Source organism: Opisthocomus hoazin, chromosome 3 (assembly GCF_030867145.1).
Source record: "Opisthocomus hoazin isolate bOpiHoa1 chromosome 3, bOpiHoa1.hap1, whole genome shotgun sequence".
Classification (NCBI taxonomy): domain Eukaryota; kingdom Metazoa; phylum Chordata; class Aves; order Opisthocomiformes; family Opisthocomidae; genus Opisthocomus; species Opisthocomus hoazin.
The window spans coordinates 21,509,238-21,532,049 of record NC_134416.1 but is presented as its reverse complement, the minus strand read 5'-3'; the positions used below and the strand labels follow the sequence as shown (position 1 = coordinate 21,532,049).

Genomic DNA, 22,812 nt, shown 5'->3' with positions numbered 1-22,812 from the left:
GGCCCATCAGCAGCAATTTCAGTGATAAAGTGACTGAATTAGTATTCAGTGGATCTTATTTTTTTTTCCCCACTAAACCTCACTAATTTTTATAAATGTTTATTACTCCTGCATCATTCTTCCAACTTGAGGCATCTGCTTAATACTTGGCCTCTGAGCTGTTTATGTTTGGGTGTAACGCAATGCTGATATCATATATTTAACCCTCAGCAGACGAAAAACTCCACAGGATTCGTAACTGATGTTTTCACACAGAGCAGTTATCACGGCATTACAACACACTTCTGCCAGACTTACAGGTGTTTGCATTTTGATGTGGGAAAACAACACATGCAGGAAAACTTGACCAGTAAAAAAGGTAAACCAAAAACATTATACAGATTGCAAGGGGCCTTTGAATTAATAATCAGGATTTCTTCACATTCAAGAACTTATTCCCAAGTGTAAATCCATGTTTTAGCAGAAAGCAAAATATTTATATTTAATACCAATGAAGAGGTTAATGAAGGATTTATGCTTTGCTGTCAGTAATGTTAAAACATTTTCCTCTCCGGAATCCGCCCCATCTTCCCCAATACTTTGAGGCAGTATGAATATATACGTGTGTGGGCATACACGGGTGCAGATGAAAATACAACCACATATACAAACACAACTCTTTCATATTCAGAATGTAACTAACGCATTAAGAAAAGCTCGTGGCTAATGTATATTCATCACAGCATAATAAAAGTGACACTATCATTTCTTAAAATTTGAATTTCCTGTGTTGCTCTTGACAATTCCATGCAAGTGCCAATTTACTTAGATTGCAAAACCACACTGGAATGGTTTATATTTTTCCTAGAGCATTAGATCAGTAAAGATTATGGTAAATATTTTCGAGGTCTACATCTGAACTTGTTAATTACATCTATCATCATATTTTAATCGATACCCAGCTACCACATCATGGTAAACATCTTCGTTAAACGAAAGTAATTTTTCAGAAGTAGCTTAAACCTTTTTTTAAAGGGAAAAAAACCCCTGATTCCAACAAATACTTCTCCAAGCAAAATAGTACTAAACCTTGAGTTTGAAATTGTTGCAATACTCTTGACCAGAAGGCTTGGTTGATACTTGGTTCTTCTACCTCAAAGACTGCAGCTTAATTGTCTTTTGAACTTGCTGATCTTTATCCATAGCACAAATGCAAATGCATTGCATGGGGAAGAGGGGAAACAAATCTCACCAGATTTCCAGAAAGCTGTTACGAATGGCACATAGGACTGGAAGCACAAAATTTCAAACCAAACCAAAAATTGGTATTACATTCTAATGAGTGATTGACTGCAGGCTTCAAGTTCATCTAATCTGCATAATGAGAATAGCAAATATAAATTGACAGAAGGCAAGGAAACTCAAAAAATATAGTGGTAATAATGTCCATTATTGAAAGGAAGCACAGCAAACAAATAGAAGATAAGCTTCAACCTTATTTGTTACTCTCACAAGGTCTGCTGTTTCATTAATGAAGAGCCACTTTTTGACACAGGACATACATAGACCAAATCCTTCCTCTTCTCCTTCACTCACCTGCAAAAAAACAGCCCTGGGCTGAAGTAGGGGGAGAGGAGGGAAGCGCAGATCTCTCTCTCCCATCTAGAAGGGTTTGTCCAGATCATCTGAGTCTTGTACACAGCAAAGACACAGGACGAGATGGTGCAATGTGCACTTCAACACAAGAATACACCTAAACACTTAACCACCCCCTCCAGTAATCACCTCTATAAATCTGTATGTCGGCAGATACGGGACAGGAAAGAAGACTGTACAGGGATTTTCACAGACATGAACAGATGTGACTTGGCAGTGCAGACGCCCTTCAAAACTCTGCCCTAACAGAAAGCTCCTTAACAAGTCTTATTTTAAGAAATTTCTTATTTCCATTTTTCTATTTTGTTTCAGTAGCATAAGAAGGATGCACATTTAAAATTAACAGAAATACTTTAAAATAATTTAAAAAGCCCTTTATTAATAAATTTAACATTTTTTCCATTTATTAAACTTGTAGAAGAATACATGATACATTCTAAATATGCAGCCAAGGAAAATACTGAAAAAGAGTATTAGAAATAAATAATGCAAGTCTGTAATAGCCAAATATTTTATCAGAAATTCTGTAAACAGACTGTGATTGGGACTTCTCAGGAAGTACTGTGTCTTACAATGTAAGATTGGAAGAAATAAAATCCTACAAAAATTGAAGTATGGTTCTCAGAGAACCACCTCTTTTAAATATCCACATTCTATACTTTGTATAAGCCTACATTAATACACTAAGCCTTAAAATTAAGGGAACACAGAAATGGAAATGCTGATAGGAAGTGCCTCCCTGAGGCTTGCAGCCATTTAGTTATTGTAGCTTGCTGTGCAACAGCATGCAAGAGTCCTCAAGGCAAGAAAACTTTTAAATTATACAATGCGCTTAACTCTCAGAAAGCACAACAGAAGAGAGACTATCTGACACATCCTTTCCGAGAACACCATGACTGCAAATAGATGAGTAACATGTTTAGTTGTTCCCAGGAGCAAACAAGAACCCCATTGAAACAGATACACATTTGGGCAGAATGAGAGTTTTAGTCATTACATATCGTAATAGGGCTTCTGACGAGGCAACCGTTTACCTGACTATTTCCTCTGTTGCAGGAGACAGCAGAAGTATGTTTCCAGCATACCCACAGCAAGCAGAATTTGACAAAGAACAGCTGAAATTCTCATCTACATGGCAGCTTCGTGCAGTAGACCTGAGGTGACAAAAGCACGTTGCCTGTGTATCCCTCATTCCTCCATTTCCCCACTATCACAATGTGTTCTTAATTGCATTCCCAATGATTAAATCTCAGGTTACCAAGTAATATTCATAAAAATTTCAAACCACTTGCTTTATGCTGCAAAGTAATCAACTACATAAAAATAATATCTGAAAGGCCTCTGTATGAATTCTATCACCTTGTTTGACATTTCGCCCAACAAGGAAAATCTAGACACAAAACAGTCATGAAACAGTAATACATTCACTGAGCCTTTTTAAAAAGTATTTTCAAGACAGTTTTAAAAAAACAGAATGAGAAGGGAAGGTTTGCAAATCCAGTCTAACTTACCCAGACAAGGAGGAGAAAAAACAGGTTCCTTGAAAAGCTCCTGTACTTGCAGGCTTTTTTGCAAGCCACAACTGCTTGTCTCCTTCTGAAATTCTCACTGTATTATTTAATCATTTCACTGATACAAATACGGAGAATTTACAGGAGAGTCAAACAATCACAACTAAGAAACTGTTAGTCCATAAAAAAGGAACACTTCTTCTCAACAGATTCTTACAGAGGTGTGAAATAATATTGGAAGAGATACAAACTATTACCCTCCTTGTTGTATTTGAGTCTGGTCTCAGTACTTTGGTACCACAGATCCCAGCAGCTTTCCTGACAGTACACAATATATTTGGCATTATTTGCTACAGAGTTGTAAGCAAACTATGAAAAAAAACCCAACCCAGAGTGGAGCTGTCACAGCTGACCCTTTTTTGGTTTAACTGTATTGACAATGTCAATTTAAAGTAAGACAGAAAAATCTTCAGATCAAACTATTCAGTACAATTAACCATGCCAGTTTGTCATAGCCTGTGTACTCTCACATTGTAAATACACCACATTTGGACTTGTGCATCACAGACAGAATGGCTAACTAATAACAGTATTTACAGTGGTCTCTGAGGCAGAAGCAGCACTTCTGCGTTTCCCATCTCAGGCTGCAATACAGGTGCTTTTTCTGTTAGCCATTTTCTAACTGTAAATTAGTCACTTGAGGATGAAGTACAATGTCAAATGAAAATGACACAGCTGAGAGTATAACTAGACCTCGACTAGTACTATTCAGTATGTAATCACCAGCTATACACTAACCCATACTTTACTTCAGGAAAAAGCTACTAAAAGCCATTCCAGTGTCTCTTAAAACGTGAACAGATTTCACTGCAAGCAGGAGTAAGTCCCAAATTGATAATCTAAAACATGCATATACAATGAAATTATTCCACTTGAATGAATTGCCTGTACAAAAAACATAATACTCCATTCATTCCATTCACATTTCACTCAATACTATTGAATATTGAAATATTAAATAATTTTTTGGCCAATAGTATTTGAATTTGGGATTTTTTTTTCTTTATGATACACACTTCCTTACTTTGCATATCATATGTTTGTAACTCAAGGCTTTATTTTCTTTATCTGACTGCTTCTTTCATAGGTTAACAGTGGCACTTAAAAACAGAAGTGAATTTTCAACACTCAGAAGTATGGCAAACACAGTCATCTGGAAAAAAACAATGAATAAATCTATTCACCTATGCAACAGCAGCCTCTGACAATTGCTTTGAGAAAGACGCTAGGGCAGAAGACATTTTCCCATAGCTCTGAAAAAGATTACTTCAGTGACAGCAAAGTTGAAAAACTTTCTCATTATCTTACAGACAAATTCTGATGAAAAATTTTGAGTCCCCTGTAAAATATCTCCTTTTTAAACTTCGGCAAATTGTACCGAAATTCTCAGATCATTTACCTAGCCAGTTCTTTAACAAATTGTTAACACAAACTACAGCAGAATATACTGAATAATTAATTTCCAGAGTTCACCTTTATTAAAAACAAGGTTTTTGTTGTGAGAACAAATAATCTCTCACTTGTAGCTTGAAAGCCTAAGATAGGATCATTGGCTTCCAGGGTTGCTACCAGCTGCTTAGCAACCTGTCCTACTTGTCTTCCTTCCTTCCTGTTGTAGAGCACTGTGGACAGAGGAGTCGGCTGACGATAGATGAAAACTCGTCGCAAGCACTCACAAAGAGCAGCGTAGGAGTAATCTGGAGCACAAGCCATAAACTTCTTGTCTTGTTTTGATGCTTGGACATAACCTTCACAGCCCAAAAAGAAGTAGAAGGGATAAGTATTATATTGGTTTCAACGGCACTTTAACTGGCTAAGACAAAAATCAAGATTAGCTTAAAAAACAATATGCAATTAGTAACAAAAAAAGAAAGAAAGAGAGAAATGTTATTTAATAAACCAATAGTTTTTGGAGGTATGCATTAACCAATTTAACACCAATATATAATTCTTCTGCACATCTTCCTAACTGGCATTTTTCGTGCATGTGTATGTATAGCTGGATACTGTTCCCACACCTAGCCCCTCTCCGCCTGACACGGTCTTCCACTTTCTCAGCAGGATCATAAGGCACGGATACACATCCTGGCCCAGCACTGGTAGTCTACACAGAATAACCCTCTTCTGTCCCCTCCTGTCCCAGTTTACAACTACATTTACCCTTCAAGATTTCTGAGCCTACCTAATCTTGAACAGACACTTAAAACTTGTCTTCTATTTAGAACTGACCGAAAAAACATGAGTTACTTTCCAGCATACTGTAATCTTTGTTAATGTTCACCGAGAAGGAAAAAGTTTCCTTTTCCTCTTCCACTACAGAACTCAATCAGTAAACAGACTTATTTCAGACTGATTTCCTTTCAGACTTTTGTAGAGAGACTAGAGATACAATCTTTGCAAAGTGATCTACCATCTTTCTGAAAGGTTATTTGCTTCACTTCCATTGAACAATGAATGGCAACAGGTATCTCTGAAAGACAGCACCTCCGCGAACAGCAAGCAGGCTAGAGTTTACTTTTTTTGACTCTCTCTCTTTCCCTATTATCATAGGGTAGAGTTCAAAGTACTTGTACTGAGGCTGGCTGGGATGGAGTTAATTTTCTTCACAGCAGACCATAAGCTGCTGTGTTTTGAATTTCTGACTAAACCAGCATTGATACCACACGATTTTTTGGCTGTTGCTGAGCAGTGCTGGCTCATTGTCATGGCTTTCTGTTTTTTCAGCGTTGCCTGCATCCCCATAGGTTGGGGACGCACAAGAAGTCAGGAGAGAACACAGCCAGGACAGCTGACCCCAGCTGACCAAAATGCTCAGCCCAGGAGTTTCCTTACTTTTCTCTCCCTATTCTCTCCGTGGTCAGGGCAAGGGAGTAGGAAGGGAGAAAGCAGTGCAGAGCAGTGCTTAGGTGCCCACCAGGGCTAACCCACTACTGGACCACTGCACTTTAACCCTACATTTTCACACCTTATGGGCGTTTTTGCTGTTTTGGTTTGGGGATTTTTGTTTTGGGTTGTTTTTTTTTTTTTTTCTTTTTTTTAAAATGTTAACCCTAAGACTTCTAAATTTACAAATGCTTGCTACTGCCCTCAAAACATGATCTCTGTTCAAATCCAGCTTGACAATTTTCACCACAAAACAATTAGTAAATATACAGATAGACTATCAGTTGACATGATTGCTGCACTGGGAAATATCTGGACAGCCAGAAGAAAATTTTCCAAGTGTAAGTTGGTTAAATTGATTCATATATTTAAACACTAGCACTAACAAATCCTAGAAGTAGGATTTAAGCATCAGCTTGCAGGTGTGTCCTGGGTTCAGCTGGGATACGGTTAATTTTCACAAGCAGCTGGTTGGGCTGACCCCATCAGCCAATCAAATGGGATATTCTATACCACGTGATGTCATGCTCAGTATTTAAGTAGGGAGCTGGCTGAAGGAGAGGCTTTTGCTACTCATGAGCAAGACGAGCATTGGGTGGTGAGAACACTGCATGTTGTATATGCTCAATATTATTGATTGTTGTTTTCTTCTCCCTTTACCATTCTGTTAAACTGTTCTCATCCCAGCCCATAAGTTTTGCCTTTTTTCCTTCAGATTCTCCTCCCCATCCCACTGGGGAGGGGAGAGGAGTGAGAGAGTAACCGCGTGGCTCTTTTGTGGCAAATTGAGGCAAAACCACAACAAGGTGAAAGAAGCTTCTGAGCCAGGGGACTTGTATTTAAATGGTATTTCCCAGAAAATCGTAGGCTCTTTATTTTTTCAAAAAACAAATTTAAAAAATGTCACTGTCCTCTATTTTTCTGCTTTATAGATACAACTCTGTTAGGAGTGGGGGATTTATATAGCAAGACTAATGAGCAGTCAGTGAAAAATACAGGCTCCTTCAGTAAACTGTGGTAAGAACAGGCAAGATCATTAGACATTAGCAGTCAAAGGTCTATTCAAGACCAGTTGTTTTTTTCAATAGCAGGTTGTTAGGACACACATATAGAACAAAACACTTGGTCCCTTCAGTTTCCCTTTGGTTCCTTCCTTAGGTTTCAGTCCAGGATTTGAATTAAAAACATTAATTTTTCAAACATCATCTTGTATAGCATGTTAAAAACCAACTCCAAGAGCTCAAGCAGAGGAAGAAGGAAATAGGGCTACTATCATTGCTTCAGTCAATATAACGAATACTCTAGGTTTTGGAAAAACATTCTTTTATCCTAGAAAATACTAATTTTTACCACTAGCTCTTGCAAAGTACTTCTAAATTTGGTTGTAGGTAAACAAGCTGATGACTAACATCACCTCTGGGACATAAAAGGTGAATTAGACTAGTGCATAAATGTAAACTTAAATTTAATACTGCAAAACAATAGTACAATAAGGAGAAAAAGCAGAGCAACAACCACAGAATCACAGAATGGCAGGGGTTGGAAGGGACCTCTATGGGTCACGTAGTCCAACCCCCCTGCCAAAGCAGGGTCACCTACAGCAGGCTGCACAGGACCTTGTCCAGGCGGGTCTTGAATATCTCCAGATAAGGAGGCTCCACAACCTCCCTCACCTTAGGTACAAAAAGCTCAAAGATATCAATTTCTTTCCTGTTATTCTCAAAACAATAGAAACAGTCTTAAAACAGTACTACAAAATCAGCACAGAAACTTGAAACTAATACTAATTTGAAAAAATTTCTTAATCTTTATCATCTGGTTTTTTTCCCAGCATAATGAAATTTGAAATGACTAAACAAAGAACAAATTGTGAAATTAATCTCTTTTGTTAGAGGAGTTGTTCAGATGCTTACAGCTTAATTTGATCTTAAGTTAAAAGAACAGGCTATTAAAAAATCATTCCTATTACAAAACTAAATAAATTACAAAAACTCAGAACAAAACCAATTATGCGTTATGGTAACCTATGTGAGCTCTATAAAACAGCTAATAACTTCCCTTTCATTTTGGACCTAGCCTGAGTGTGGTGTAGTCAAACAAATGTATTTGTGGGAGGAAGGGAATAAATTGTCACATTCATGGCATTATTGAAGGAATGGGTCTAGAGAACACTTAGAGAGCATAAAGACTATAGTTGCCACAGCAGAAGCAAATTCTAGACCAGATTAATTTTCACGAAAAAATATTTATCTGTTTCTTACTTGATAGGTACAATGCTGGGTTACATGGACCATCCTATTTGATCTGATTTGGCAATTCTTACTCTTGCATCCCTATTTTTCAAAGTATTTTCTTCTTCTGAGCTTTAGGATTCTGCTTCCGACAGTGGGTAAAAACAAATTCTTAGTCCTGATTGCAAGAATACACCAACAACTAATGATTCTTCACAATCACATTTTCTACCTTTCTGGCAGTCTCTAACTTCAGAAGAGCTAGGGGCTTCTTGAACCAGAGCTGGCACAGCTACGCTCTTGATGGATTTTTCCTGTCATAATGATTTTTTCTCAACTCTAAATCCCTGAAAAAATTCCACGTCCACAAAGTTTTGCAGCAGAGGATTCCATAGCTTAAATGTGCATACATGAAGTATTTCTCTTCACTTCTTTCGAACCTACTATGTACCAGCATCATTTGATGCTCCTAGCTGTTACAACAGAAGAAACAGCGAACAATCTATGTCCAATTCTTCAGATTTGTCACCTGGGCCAATGAGATAGCAAAAATCTAAAAGTCACTTATTTAAACATCTTACTATAAGCACATATACAGCTAGACATGTCATCAATGAACTGCAGCTGTTTCCCTGATGAGGTGATGATTGTGCTTTGAAGCATCTAAGTTCACTCATCCAAGGAACTCTCCTTTTTACTGTGCAGTACTGTGCTTGCACCCTGTATATGGTCTGAAAAGGCTTGTTTTCCTCCAAGGCATTAGCATTTTATTTCTTATGTTCTAATACTTCTAAAATTAAGCTACCATGCTGCAGAATTATAGTACCTTTCAATTCAAATCTAATTAAGTGAAATATCAACAGAAGCCATGCTAAGAGCATTCGAGAGGAGTGTGACACAGAAGTTAATTTCCTACCTAAAGCATTAAAAGTTGCTATGTGTTCCCACATGTTCTCTGGTTGGTCAGAGTGGGGCTGCCAGAGGAGAGCATCAACATCATGCCTCAGGCAGAAGCACGGCATCTCTCTGGGATCCACAACAACTGAGAAAAGATACTGGTTGCTTCCAAGATTAATCTGAAAACAAAACCAAGAAATACAAAATATTGATTCAAAGCATAACTAGCAGACTGTGTCACACATACTACTGAAGTTAAACAATCAACAGCTTCATGTTTATTAGCTGATAAAATGTTTGAATACATTATGCTGCATCCCACTGATCAACAGCTCAATACACTGCAGGTAGCTAATACATTTCAAGCATACGCAATTAAGTTTCTTGGGATAATATCTAGGGAAACATTCTGTCCACTACACCAGCAAATGGGAATGTGCTTTGTGTAGAAACGGTTGTCTAGGATAGAGGATCTTAACCTACAACTTTTGATCTTAGTAAAAGATTCTCTCTAAGTATTCACATCTGGTTTTCTGCAGTGCCAACAGGAAAGGAAATACTGTTCCTGTGCGGTAAAATTGGCAAGCACTGGAACAAGGAACAGTTAAGATACTAAAATTATGATTTGTCAACAATTTTTATTTACTCACAATCAAATAATTACTAAATTTCAGATTAGCACACTCTTCATCAAATATATCTAGATCACCAAAAACATTCAATAACCACTTCTATTCACCAGGAACGACCAATTACATAAGAAAGACAAGACAGGCATACCCTGCTACCTGAATAAACAGTAGTAAAACTAAACAATAAAACAGCACATATTTTGATTTTTCTCAGTAAAGCATTCTAAAGGAAGTTAATAGCAACACTTTTAATGTGGCACTATGACTAGCAAATGCTCAAAGGGGAAAGAACAATATCTTCCCTTAAGGTCTATCGAGAAAGAAAGCTCAGAAATTCCTGTTTGTACTCAGAGCTGATCTACATTGTTCATGTTACCAGATGAACAAACACTTCTGAACTATTTTTTATATCCAGAAGCTACATCTGCAACAGCAACATGTAGGATTACACTCTAATACATGGTACAATACATTACTCCTCAGTGAGCTCAGTCGTCAGACACTGACACTTGTTGAGTAATGGTTCTCAAACAGTTGTCACAGCACTCTCTTTATTACATGTATTGTGGCAATAACTGTGAACTGGAAGCCTTTTATGCTATCATTCTACAAATGTCACAGGATGAAGGCTCTGTCTTGAAGACCTTAATTTACACTTAATATAAGATCCAGTGGACAGAATCAACAGCTGTTGAGACCCAGAAATTTGTTTACTCGAGGTTATACAGTCTATAGCAGAACTAATATAATTATCACAATTTATTAAGTCTAATGGCTCAACTTCAAAACAGCCTTCCACTACTACGCTGTTCAACAGCCATACAATTCTTCAGTTGTATTAAAACTACAACAGAGGTGAAATAATCCTCAGTCCCAATTAGGGCCAGATGCAATCATGAAATCAGGGCTACTAATTTTTTAAGCAACTCAAAGGCAAAGAAACATTAATAAAGACAATGTCACAAACTCCACTGCTAAGGTGCCTTAAAGAGAGAACAGGAGGCAGGTGTTATACTGGTGCAGCTGTGTGCCACAGTGGGTCCACTGGAGCTGTCTGGAACCAGCAGTGTCTGCCACAGTGCGGCCCCAGCCTCTTCTTGCAGAGGGCAGCCCTGCAGCCCCCCTGCTGCCAGCCCTTGGGTACAAACACCCAATACAGCTCCACAAGCTGAGGCACCAGGGATAAGTGTCTCCTCTTTCTTAGTGTTGTATCTCAACCAACAGCAGCGAAGCATCTTTGAGGTGGACAACACGGAACAGTCTTCTCATCCACAGCTCACTTCATTATGCATCAGTGCTTGAGCCAAGGGAAAGGGTCAGACTCAGGAATCAACTCCTATGAAATTTCTTTGAGCCGAGAAAGTAGTTTCACTGAGAATCAAGAAAACTCCCCAAATGTTCATGACACCACAGTAAAATGCCAACATTAGCATAAAAGTAGCTTTGAAGTCACGAGCAATCACTATTTTCAGCCAAAGGTACAATAGTATGTTACCTACATATGACAAGAATAAAGCCTTATAGCACACAGCACTGAGTAATTTGTAAACGTCTTTCAACAGCAGCTACATAGTTTTACGAGACAAGCACTTAATATTTCGTAAATCCCTTTTCAAGTAAAGCACATGACAAAATTCTAAAAATACATTCTTTTAGAAGTACCATGTCAAAAATGTGATAGTTTTACAAACATCGTGTTTTTGGTTTCAATAAAAATAAACATCTGTAGTTAAGCAAAAAACCCCACCAAAATATCCAACATGCAATTTAAATCTACACCCCCTAACAATAACATTATTACATACATGATAAGTACAAGTGTCATGTTATTAGCTATCATTAATTTTTTACATCACAAACAGTTTTGAACAGACTAAAAGAATTAAGTTTTTTTTCCAGGTTTCAGTAAGGTTGTGGAATATGTTGAAAAATATTTTACATGTACAGCACCTCAGCAAAGTAATTCTGAACTTTGATTAGTTTTTCACCCCAGAAATAATTTATAGTGTTTTGAAAAACCAAATAAATGCTATTTAAGTTGGGTTAGTTGCCTATTTTACATGCAACTGGGATACAGATCACACTTGGACAAGACAGCCCAAATGCAAAAAAAGTTTTGAGAGTGTTGTCAGAACATGAGAAACTCAACTGCAATAAAAAAAACCCCAAAACATTCAAACCTGAATCAGTTATTCAGGTAAAGCATTCAGAACCAGAAAACCTTGCCTCTTCTCTTGTCTATCACCCCTAGAGCATCTCCACTCCAACAGACACACGCAAATACATGACATGCCTCCCACACTCCTGTAGCTCAGATGCAAGCATGACGTATTTCACAGACTGACACGCAGTTTTAGTTAACAGAGGTCATTCTGGCACCTACTGAGAAGGCAGGCTCATGCTTCCATGTAGGCATACGAGCAAGGAAAGAGCGACCTTATATGGCAGCTAGTAGAAAGTGAATATTAGTTCTTCTGTTGTGTTTCCATAATCCACCAATCAACCAGAAAAGCCTCCTGCCACAAATCAACTGCTGTCTGAAATTACCTACTGCGATTGACTATTCACAGACCCACATTTACATAGTCCATTTCCTATTTTGTCCTTGCTCCACAAATCACTGGGAATACTCTCTTCTTTTGTACCTAAAAAACAAGCAACATCTCTTCCCTTAAGACATCCCAGTTTTGCTAAGGATTGGGACACCTGGGTTTCCTCACTGCAAGCACACGGCACCACTTTGTACTTCAGGCATCTTTCAGCATTTTTTCAACTACTAGTTTCTGTACATTTTGTCATGCACCTGCCTGCAACTGGTTTTAACAGGATGTATAATACAGAACTCAACCATATGGTAATATACACGCTAATCTACATAGCACAGAAGGCAAACTTCATGTTGTAAATGCTACTGCAAGCAGATCAAAAAACAAGGTAGCATTTTTTAAGTAGCCCATACTTCACCTCATAAAGCCCTCCACAGTAAAAAAAAAATGTTGTCCATCACGCATCTCTAGTTTCCGATGGTTTGGAAACACAACATACTGAAGTTTAGGCCACTGTTAACCTAACTTAAATAATTTATATTAATAAAACAAATATTTCTCTGTAGGAGAAACTGAATAACTGCATTTGAGCTGAAGGAGACAAATGTAATTTTGCCACCCAAGAACAGACCAGTATAGCAATATATTTGACAAAGATTGCTGGCTGTCAAACCTATTTATTTCAGCTAGATATTGCCAGTGAAATGCACTAGAAAATGTCAAGAAAAATAGAATCAAGTCTCTTTACAGAACAGATATCATTACATCATCAATGTTCTATAGACTTAAACTATACTTCAAGTGGAAAATGTTCCTGTATAAATATTTCACGGTCTTAAATTCTGTAAGATTCTGGACACGTTTCACAAAATTCTCTCCAACTTAAGAGCAAAAAGACATATACAACTGTACACTACTGATGATGGTTTACGACAAAAATGAAAAGCTGTATCAGCCACACTTCCAAAGGAACAGGCCCCCAAGTTGCTAACTAAAAAAAATCCCAAATAATCTGAAAGAACAAAATCAAAGTGAAAACATATTCCTGTTATGGTGAAAAATCTACTGAAATACTCATGTTTCTATGCCCTCCAACAAGGAACAAAATCACAGGATCACATTGTTGAGGTTGCAAGGGACTTCTGGAGATCTTCTAGTCCAATCCTCCCTGCCCAAAGCAGGGTCAGCTAGAGCAGGTTATACATGTATGAACATTTCCTACCCACCATAAATGTCCTTTGACCACAATGCTTTAAACACATTAGCTTTTGGATTACTTTTATGCTACTCATTTTTAAGAGCTCTTTACAAACACCCTGGAGTTCAAATTCGCTCCACAATGTCTTGCTGCCTGCTAGAAAGCAGCATACATCAGATCTGCCTTTCTTGATCCCATGATATCATGTTCCTCCTCGTCTGTGAAATGTCTCTGGGGCACAAACTTCTTATCCTTCAGGGCAAGAAGCAGTAGTTTTTGTTAAGTTATTCAGAACTTTATCCAGTCCGGTCTCGAAAACCTCAAGGACAGAGGCTGCATAACCTTACTTGGCAACCAATCCATGCTACAATCCTGGTATAGAAGTTTTTTCTTCCATCCAGTTTGAACCTCTTGTTTCTATGTATGCCTGATGTCTCTTCTTTCTTACCATGCATCACTGAACAGCTAAAATCCACTTGAACTGAGCTGCTTTAAAATGTCCTTCTACCAATTACTGATTTTATTTTTATTTTCTGATAAATATTACTTATCACACTCTATCCACAAAATGGACTACTTTCTTGGTGGAGCACGCTAGCCTTATTTTTTTCTTCAGCAGCACAAATACATGTACAGGCATATATATATACAGACACAGATATACATACGTATCTGTATTGCCAACGGAAAAAAGATAATGATATTTTTATTTCTAAAAAAAACGAACAAACCAAGATCTGTAAGACACGGACTTAAGACTTCTGAGCTTTTCTGAAGAAACGGGAAATTATGAACTGATGCAAAATCTTATCCTGTAACTATGACATTTTCTGTACAAAACAGGTTATCCAATACGTGCTTTGTGTGACACAAGGCAGCGATGAGGTGCAGCACCAACATTTATTACAAATATAGTAGAGACATCTGGAAAAAAACCCCAAGCCCCCAAAATCCCCAAGACAACTTAATCTGCGATGCTTTCATATGATCATTTTGTTTCCCGCTTTAGCCAATGGACCAGATAAAGCCCTAACTTCCTGTTAGCCAATGTTGCTTACAACCCAGATCAAACCTCCTAGTCAAGCATGTTGCTTACAACCTTATTTCCAGTGTAATTGACAAACAAGTATCATAAAGAGATCTGTTCTCCAGTACCTTCGTAAAAATGGTCAACTTTCTACCAGGCTACCCGAAAAATTACTGAGAAAAATGCAAAATAAAGAATCGAAAAGAACTGCGCACCACCAAGAGAGACCCCTTTCTTGTAATTATTCTGACCTAATTTTGCTTTCACAAATGGCTAACTTGTGGAAGTATATATATTTTTTAAATCAGAATAAAAGCAGCCTTGTTTTTACATTAAAATGACGCTAAAGAACACATACTGGTTGATGATTTCTTTCACTACCATGATTTTACATTATGCAATAAATTTATGTGGTTTCAAGAGTTTGCATAGGTTTTTGTTCTGATAATAAAATTCAACTTGCATATCATAAAAAAGTATTTTAAAATATTTCTGTAACAATTTGCAGCACTTACTACATGAGTGACTTTCAAGGTATCACCATCAAATCTGCACAAGCTTGCACTATCTTCAAGAAAAGCATCACATTCTTCTAATTCTTGAGCATTACAAGGTGGGTTTTCCTTTTCAGGGTTTGGATTCTGAAATAGACAGACAATGAAGTACACTGAAAATCCAAGCTACTGAATATACGTGTGTGTATATATATATATAAAAAATCCCTTTTCATCACAAAAAGGTTCAATAGAACAGGAAGAATCATTTGCATATCCTTACATACTTACAGGTCAAGCTACTATGTACTTATTCAAAACAAACAGAACCACTTCTGCTATGGATGACAGCATGAGTGGTAGGTACAACAAAACCATTTCAGTTTCAGGAAAGGTACGTAAGCCACTAAAACATGGACAATGAATTCCCTTCTGTAAGTAGCAAAAACATATACTCCTGAAAAATCTACGAAGGTTTAGTAAATTTACATCAATGTAAGCTTCTTTCAGATTGCCACTGGAAACGCTCTTCAAAAAAATGGGTTAATTTTGTAAGTAGGTCTAAATACATGCCTCCTTTTAGCTTTGCTAATAATGATTTAAAATTAATAATGTTGTTATACATATTTTTTCAATACACTCAAGAAAAAAGGACATGTATTTTTTAACATCCCACAAGTCAAAGAAAGGAAAAACGATCACTTTTACTACTAATTCGAGAGCAAGACAGAACACTACTCCATACAGAAACAGATTACTTCAGTTAATGACATCTTCCTTGCATAATTTTCAGAACAACCAAGCTACATTACCCTCGTGATATACTTAAAGAACCAGTATCATGGTAACAGAAAGAGACCTTGATTTAACAGATGGCAAAAAATACACACTTCCTCATTAAGTATGAATTAATGTTGCTCTTGCACAAAAAAGACACATCTTGACAACTAATACAAGCCAAAAGCTGAGGCCGAACAGAACATGTAAGGGAAGATTAGACAGGGCACTGACTCAATTCATCTGACAGGGAGGAGTTCTTGAGTTCCTGTGCTCATTTCTTCATCCATTTCAGCTGATGAAGGAGAAGTTGTATTTTGGTTCAGCACAGGAAGTGAAGGAGATCATCACAATTTTTTTTTTAATTGCTAAGACAATTAAGTACAAAGAAAACAAACATTAAGAGATAACAGAGAAACACCCTTAAATGACAGAAAATAGACAAATTAAGGGTCATTCACTGCAGGCTAATGCAGATGACCTACAACAGAGTATATTGCCTCTTTAGAGGCTAGTCTTTGGGGTTCACCTCTTCTCTATCAAGCATTGTTGATGGCCTCTGATTTAATGACTTGTTGAGTGGCTTTTAAAAAAACCTTCCAGGTAAACATCACTACCACAAGCAATTGAGATGACCCAAAAAAATCCATGCCTTTATTATACATATATCGTGAAAGCTGCAGTATAACAAAATACGTAACACTTATTTAAATGAATAGTTACCCAAGATTTTTTTTACATGATAGTTATTGCACACAAGCTGAAAAGTTGTGACAAAAAAATAAAATCATGACTTTAAGCACTATAAGCCCTAACCCTAGGTTGGAGTTACAAGAGAAAAGAAAAATGAAGTTCCCAATAAATCTATGGTCAAAAGATATACTACAACATCTTGCCCACAAATACTGAGCGAGAGAGGAGAGAAACCAATTTAGAGCACGAAGCACTTTTCAGCTTTATTAAAAAAAGTAATTATACAAAACTAATATATCAAGACCTATAGGGGCTCACACTTCACAAGTCTTAGATGAGATGCCATTTTCTAATTAAACCAAAAGGGGAAGTATCAAGCAAAGAGCAGTTAAAAATTACATTCTATTTTGTTTTAAGTAGACTTCCTGTATAACAATAATGCCAGAAAGTTCATGAGTCATGAATGATTATGCTTTCCTAAATTTTTCTTAAAAATGTCTTCTATACTCACAGTCTATACGCCAAGTACAGCATCCCTAGGAAGACAGTATAAAAGTGTTGCTAACCTATCGATAAACAAGAAACAGGTATCCTTCAAAATTACTTAAATCAAGTGCTTTCAAACAAACTGTCACATTGTAAGTGGTGAAAATAAAATTTATTTTCAGTGTTAAATCAGACTTCTGTTCTGGTGCACAGACGCTACCATGGAAGCTAAATTCAGTCCCCCATGAAGATGATATTACTGTTCAAATTATATTCACAATTTGTGCCATTAGTTTGTTAACAGTTTCAGTTATAAATGAATGTAGAGTTAGGATTCTGAATAGTAAATGAACTGATGTGCAAACGAAGCGCAAATTAGGGTATCAAGAAAATACAACACGCAAACGTACAAGAATTTTAGATGTTTTATTTTCAACTCCTTACCATTACTTCAGAGGTAAGATGCATCAGGCTTTCAGTTATTTCAGAGCACTGGGAAGAGTCCATTATGAATTCCCCTCTTGTGTCACCAACTATTAGCTCTGGCCACTGGGGTCCCTCATTTTTCTTAATTAGAGAAATTTCCAAACTAAAATGCAAATAGAAGACAAAGAGTAGTACATGAAAACACTGCATCCATTTCTCAGGTTAGTCAAAAAGCTCTACGTGTAGATTTGAGCACTTCTCTCCAAACTGAATTAATAATGAAAAATCACATAACAGAAATCACTAGCATTCAATTTATAAAATAAACTATTCTAATGGAAAAAATTCTAAAGAAAAATAGACCAAGGGCATGTGATCTCTAAAAGCCGAAGAACAAAGAGAATCTATTCATGTAAGTGTCCTCAGAGTTTTCAATGTAAATGCAGTTTCCCCTGAGGCAGCCTTATTAAAATGCCACAGGAGATCACCTGTAAAATCTATTCAAAGAGTGACAGAATTTTACTACAGAGGTTTATTTGAAATCTAAAAAGTACTTAATAGGGCTACTTCACTGTACACTACCTTTACAGAATCACAGAATCACAGAATAGTAGGGGTTGGAAGGGACCTCTGTGGATCATCTAGTCCAACCCCCCTGCCGAAGCAGGGTCACCTACAGCAGGCTGCACAGGACCTTGTCCAGGCGGGTCTTGAATATCTCCAGAGAAGGAGACTCCACAACCTCCCTGGGCAGCCTGTTCCAGTGCTCCGTCACCCTCAGAGGGAAGAAGTTCTTCCTCATGTTCAGACGGAACTTCCTGTGCCTCAGTTTGTGCCCATTGCCCCTTGTCCTGTCACTGGGCACCACTGAAAAGAGCTTGGCCCCATCCTCCTGACACCCATCCTTCAGATATTTGTAGGCATTTATAAGGTCCCCTCGCAGCCTTCTCTTCTTCAGGCTGAACAAGCCCAGTTCCCTCAACCTCTCCTCGTAGGGGAGATGCTCCAGTCCCCTCACCATCCTCGTAGCCCTCCGCTGGACTCTCTCCAGTAGCTCTTCATCTTTCATCTTTCTTTATATAATATCTAAGACAAAAATACTTGTATTTTATAGACCTCAGAAATACTACAACAGTTAATTATCTACATTGTGTATCTAAAATCATAATCAGAAGAGATACGGTTTCTGTAACCTGTAAAAAAACCCCCAAACTTAAAAGAACCTGGTATAACCATTAGGAATAACTAATTAAATAAAAACAAACCAAGAGACTTATCCCGATGTACCAACACAACAATTCCACTTAATTACTGTGTTAGACCAGCACATGGATATAACGATAAAATGAGAGCTAGTTCTATTATATTCACTTATTAGATACACTTCCAGTGTTTACAATGACAGTTTTTACCTGACAAAATAGGAAAACTTTCTAAGTTACTAACTACTGCATCATAGCAACAACTATTCGGTGAAGTCTCAATCAGGTTCCATACGGAAGGTATTTGGAGCAAGTTTGAGATTTAAAGTGGTACTGCAGTACCAACAGTAAGAACCAAGTGCGACTTACTACATTGAAATATGTAATTACTATTTCCCATTAAAACAGAAGTCTAACATTCATGCAATATTGCTCACTTGACTGAGTAATAAAAAATTTTAGTTATTTTTCACTATGATATCTAATAATCAATAACTGAAAAGTCACATTTTAGTATGCAGTATTAGCATAGCCTCTATACAAATATTAGTCCCTCTAATTCTTTTGGAGAATAACCATCTTTTACAGTTAATCTTTTGGAAAAAGACAAGATTTTTGATGAGGAAAATCAAAAGAGAATCGTGGAATCACAGAATATGTCAAGTTGGAAGGGACCCACAAGGATCAGAGTCCAACTCCCTGCTCCTCACAGGACTACCTAAAAACTAAATCATTTCTCAGAAGAAACTGAAAAAAATTTTAACTGGGAACGTCTGGCAGAAAATGTCATGCTAGTTTTCTTACTATATTCAAATTTCACAAGGTATATACACCTGTATACTTCACGTAGAAGTTCAAACAACGCATTAATAAAAAATATTGACATCGAGCTTGTCCAAGCACCCAGAAGTCAGTATTATCTCCACCATAACTTATTTCACTTTGTATTTTAAGCTATTATAATGGCAAGAATAACTACTGTCATATGTATTACATACAAAGTGATATGAAAAACTATCATAAGAGACAATATCTAAAATGTATAACACTGTTCCCCAGTTTCAACACTTCGGGAATGGTAGTGAAAACGTATGTATTTACAAGTTATCATTTAAAACCGTAATGACTTTTTAACTACTGCAAACATGGCCTCTAACAGGAAAAAAAAGGGAAGGAAAAAAAAAAAAGAAACCTCACAATACCATAACAGACACTGAAAACCAGCTGATTTAATTTTGTTCTTATTTAAGTATGGACACTCCTACTACTCTGAACTCCTTCTGTGATTATGCATTTATCATAATAGCTCTGATATTAACCAAGGCTACAATAACAACCAAATATATAGATGGCCAGCACTGATTACAACACTTTGCCTGTAGTTAAGAAGTATTTAGGTGCCTAGATTCACAGATATTACAAAGAGAATACTTGAAGAACCTGGACAGCTCTTCTCTTGCAGTAAGTATCAATATCCGATAGCTGTGGACTTACGCACAAATCCCTTCTTGAACATTTAAGAGACTAATACAAGATTTCTAAATAATGAAACCCACCCCTAGATTAAATAATAACACACTGAGTTACAGATTGTTGAAAAGTAGTTTTCAAAGTTCAGAGGTAGGATCACAAAGCTCTTTGAGCAGAAAATGTTTAGTCCGTTCCAGACCCACCTCCCTCAGGCAGACGAACAGAAACCCACCAGCGCAATCAACAAGAGAAGCTATAAAAATTCCAAGGCACTTTTACAGGCAATATGGACTTTGGGTACAAAGAGAACAAGATCATTAAAGTGTGGATCAACTACCTGTTTTTTGTAATGCACATACTGCATTTCATTCATGATAACTTAAGCCTTACTTAAACCATTTAGACAGTGCTTCAGTTCTAGCTGTTCTGACCAGGTAGCACAAGGGGAGGTACAACCGCAAAAGATGAGTGCAGCCTTTCAACCCCTCTTGTAAGTGAAAGGATCAAGAGGAGTATGTGTAGCAGTATTTAAGCGTTCAACAGCTCTCTCTGTTCACGTCCTACAAGGTAGGACAAAACGGTGCATGTAAGTGTTCACTGCACCTGTTAACTGCAACAAAGAAAGTGGTTTATACTACAAGCTTTTAGCTTCAAGTCTCAAATGGAAAACTCAGAAGGGTACATTTCCAACTATATAGGGATTTCACATACCCTTTTAGATGTGCAGAAACACATGTGAAAGTAAATCTGAATACTTCTGTCACTTTCCATATATGAGGCCTTTTTATTGATGCAAATACAAATGTTGTAGAAAATGTGCACCCACCAAAAAAGAAAATAAAACAATGGTTGAACACATCTTGTCACTGAGATCAGTTCACGGCTCTGAAGGGCCTTCTGGAGGCTCTAATAATGACAGAGTCTAAGCAGAATGCAAAATTAGATGTCCAGAATTAGGTTGCATTTCTCTACCAGAGAACTAAAATTCTAGAACAGGTTTTGAAATGGAAACAAAAAAAAAAGGTAAATTTGGCTATGGTTTAGGAAGGCCTGAATTTTTTTCCTCTCCATTCTTTCATGTTTTTATTTCAGAAAGAAAGAGACAACTAAAATTTACTTATCAAATAAAACCATGAACATTTCTATGAGGTCTACAGCATGTTAAATTCACACATACAACCATGAAAATTTCTATGAGGTCTACAGCATGTTAAATTCACACAGATTAATTTTATATCATGTACATAATGTACAATGGATTATGAAAATATAATAAGGAACTGTAAGTCAAACCTGAGGAATTTCTGTTATGTTCTTACCCAAAAAGCTTCTGTGTGTGGAAAGCCGAAGTAGAAGAGAAATTATTAACACAAACAACAAGGTAAATACAGGCTAATCAATCCTAAAATTTAGTTAAAAAAAAAAAAAATTGTTGAACTAATTAAGTTTACTCTGCTTACAAAGCTATGTTTAACATTTTCATACCTGAGGTATTTTTCTGCCTATTTGGAAAAAAAAAAAAGTTTTTCTTCAGTACTTCAAAATATTACTGAATTTAGTTACTGAACTTATCACTAATTAGTTATAGTTACCACCACAACTATATGATACACTGTCTTTATGAAAATCATTCAACAGTTTACCTATTCACTTTTCCACTGTGATCAACTAGAAGTGAATGGACAAGTTTATAAAGACAATTAAAATTCAGGTAGCCATACAGACAGGTAGTCACACAGACATGCATGGGCTAATCTCCAGTAGCTGGTATCACCAAATACTGTTTTAGAAAGGCAACTGACCATTAGAACAGGACATTAACTCTGGCTGCAAATAAACACAGGCAAAGCTTGTGAAAATAGTACGAGGAGGCTAACATTATGAGCATCAATGTATCCCTAATGTTGCAAAGAACTTTGCTTGACAGCCCAGTAGTAGAAACTCAATTTCCTGGTCTGAGATACAGGTGTAACTGTCAGTACACACGGTTATACAGAATGCTTTTTTTCCAAAATGAAAGAATTTATTGTTTCAGAAGGGCTGTTCTATGTTGTTGTAGAAAATAGCTGGTCATGTAGCAAATAACTGTGAGAGGAGGGGATTAATTTCACAATTAGCTAAAGAAACAGTATTGTGAGACAGCATTGCAAAAGCCAGCAAACTATTTTCAGCAAAGGAGACAGACACCTGTAAGGAGGCATGCAGGGTGTAGCATTAGATAAGTCCATTCCCAGAGGGGCCAGAAGTCAGAGATATGGTATACACTTTGAAATCAATTCCTATCAATAGGAAAACTAAAAACCATATACAACACCTTTTATTCTCTCTAATTATCCATGTGCAGCTTTCATGGTCCACAGATGAAGCGAGTTTTCCTTCCATCAAAGGAGGCTGGTCTTTCAGTGTAACACGTATGCTATCAGGGGAAAAGCGTACTTTTATGTCATCCTTAGAGATGTCTTGAGGAATGTGAACTGTTATTGTCACATCATCTTCAGTCTGTTGCCAGTAATAGAGAGGGTCTACAATTGGAAACATACAGAAAAATACAAACTAGATTACAAATGCTGTCCTGGATTTCACAGCATGTAATGCTGGGACACATGGAACAGAAGTTTGTGGAAGAATGGAAACTAACCTTGAA

General features: G+C 37.0%; 1 protein-coding gene across 2 annotated transcripts in view; it reads right to left on the bottom strand.

The window, feature by feature from the left end:
- Positions 1 to 1,985: 1,985 nt before the first annotated feature.
- Positions 1,986 to 22,812, bottom strand: part of NUDCD1 (NudC domain containing 1) — a 52,158-nt gene continuing 31,331 nt past the window's right edge. For both annotated transcript variants that reach the window (XM_075415675.1, XM_075415676.1), the window contains exons 6-10: positions 22,483 to 22,690; positions 17,515 to 17,659; positions 15,136 to 15,261; positions 9,237 to 9,396; positions 1,986 to 4,954 (exon numbers count right to left, since the gene is read on the bottom strand). In XM_075415675.1, the coding sequence (XP_075271790.1) occupies positions 4,662 to 4,954; positions 9,237 to 9,396; positions 15,136 to 15,261; positions 17,515 to 17,659; positions 22,483 to 22,690 (932 nt within the window). In that variant the 3' untranslated portion in view covers positions 1,986 to 4,661. The remainder of the gene's footprint in view (positions 4,955 to 9,236; positions 9,397 to 15,135; positions 15,262 to 17,514; positions 17,660 to 22,482; positions 22,691 to 22,812) is intronic.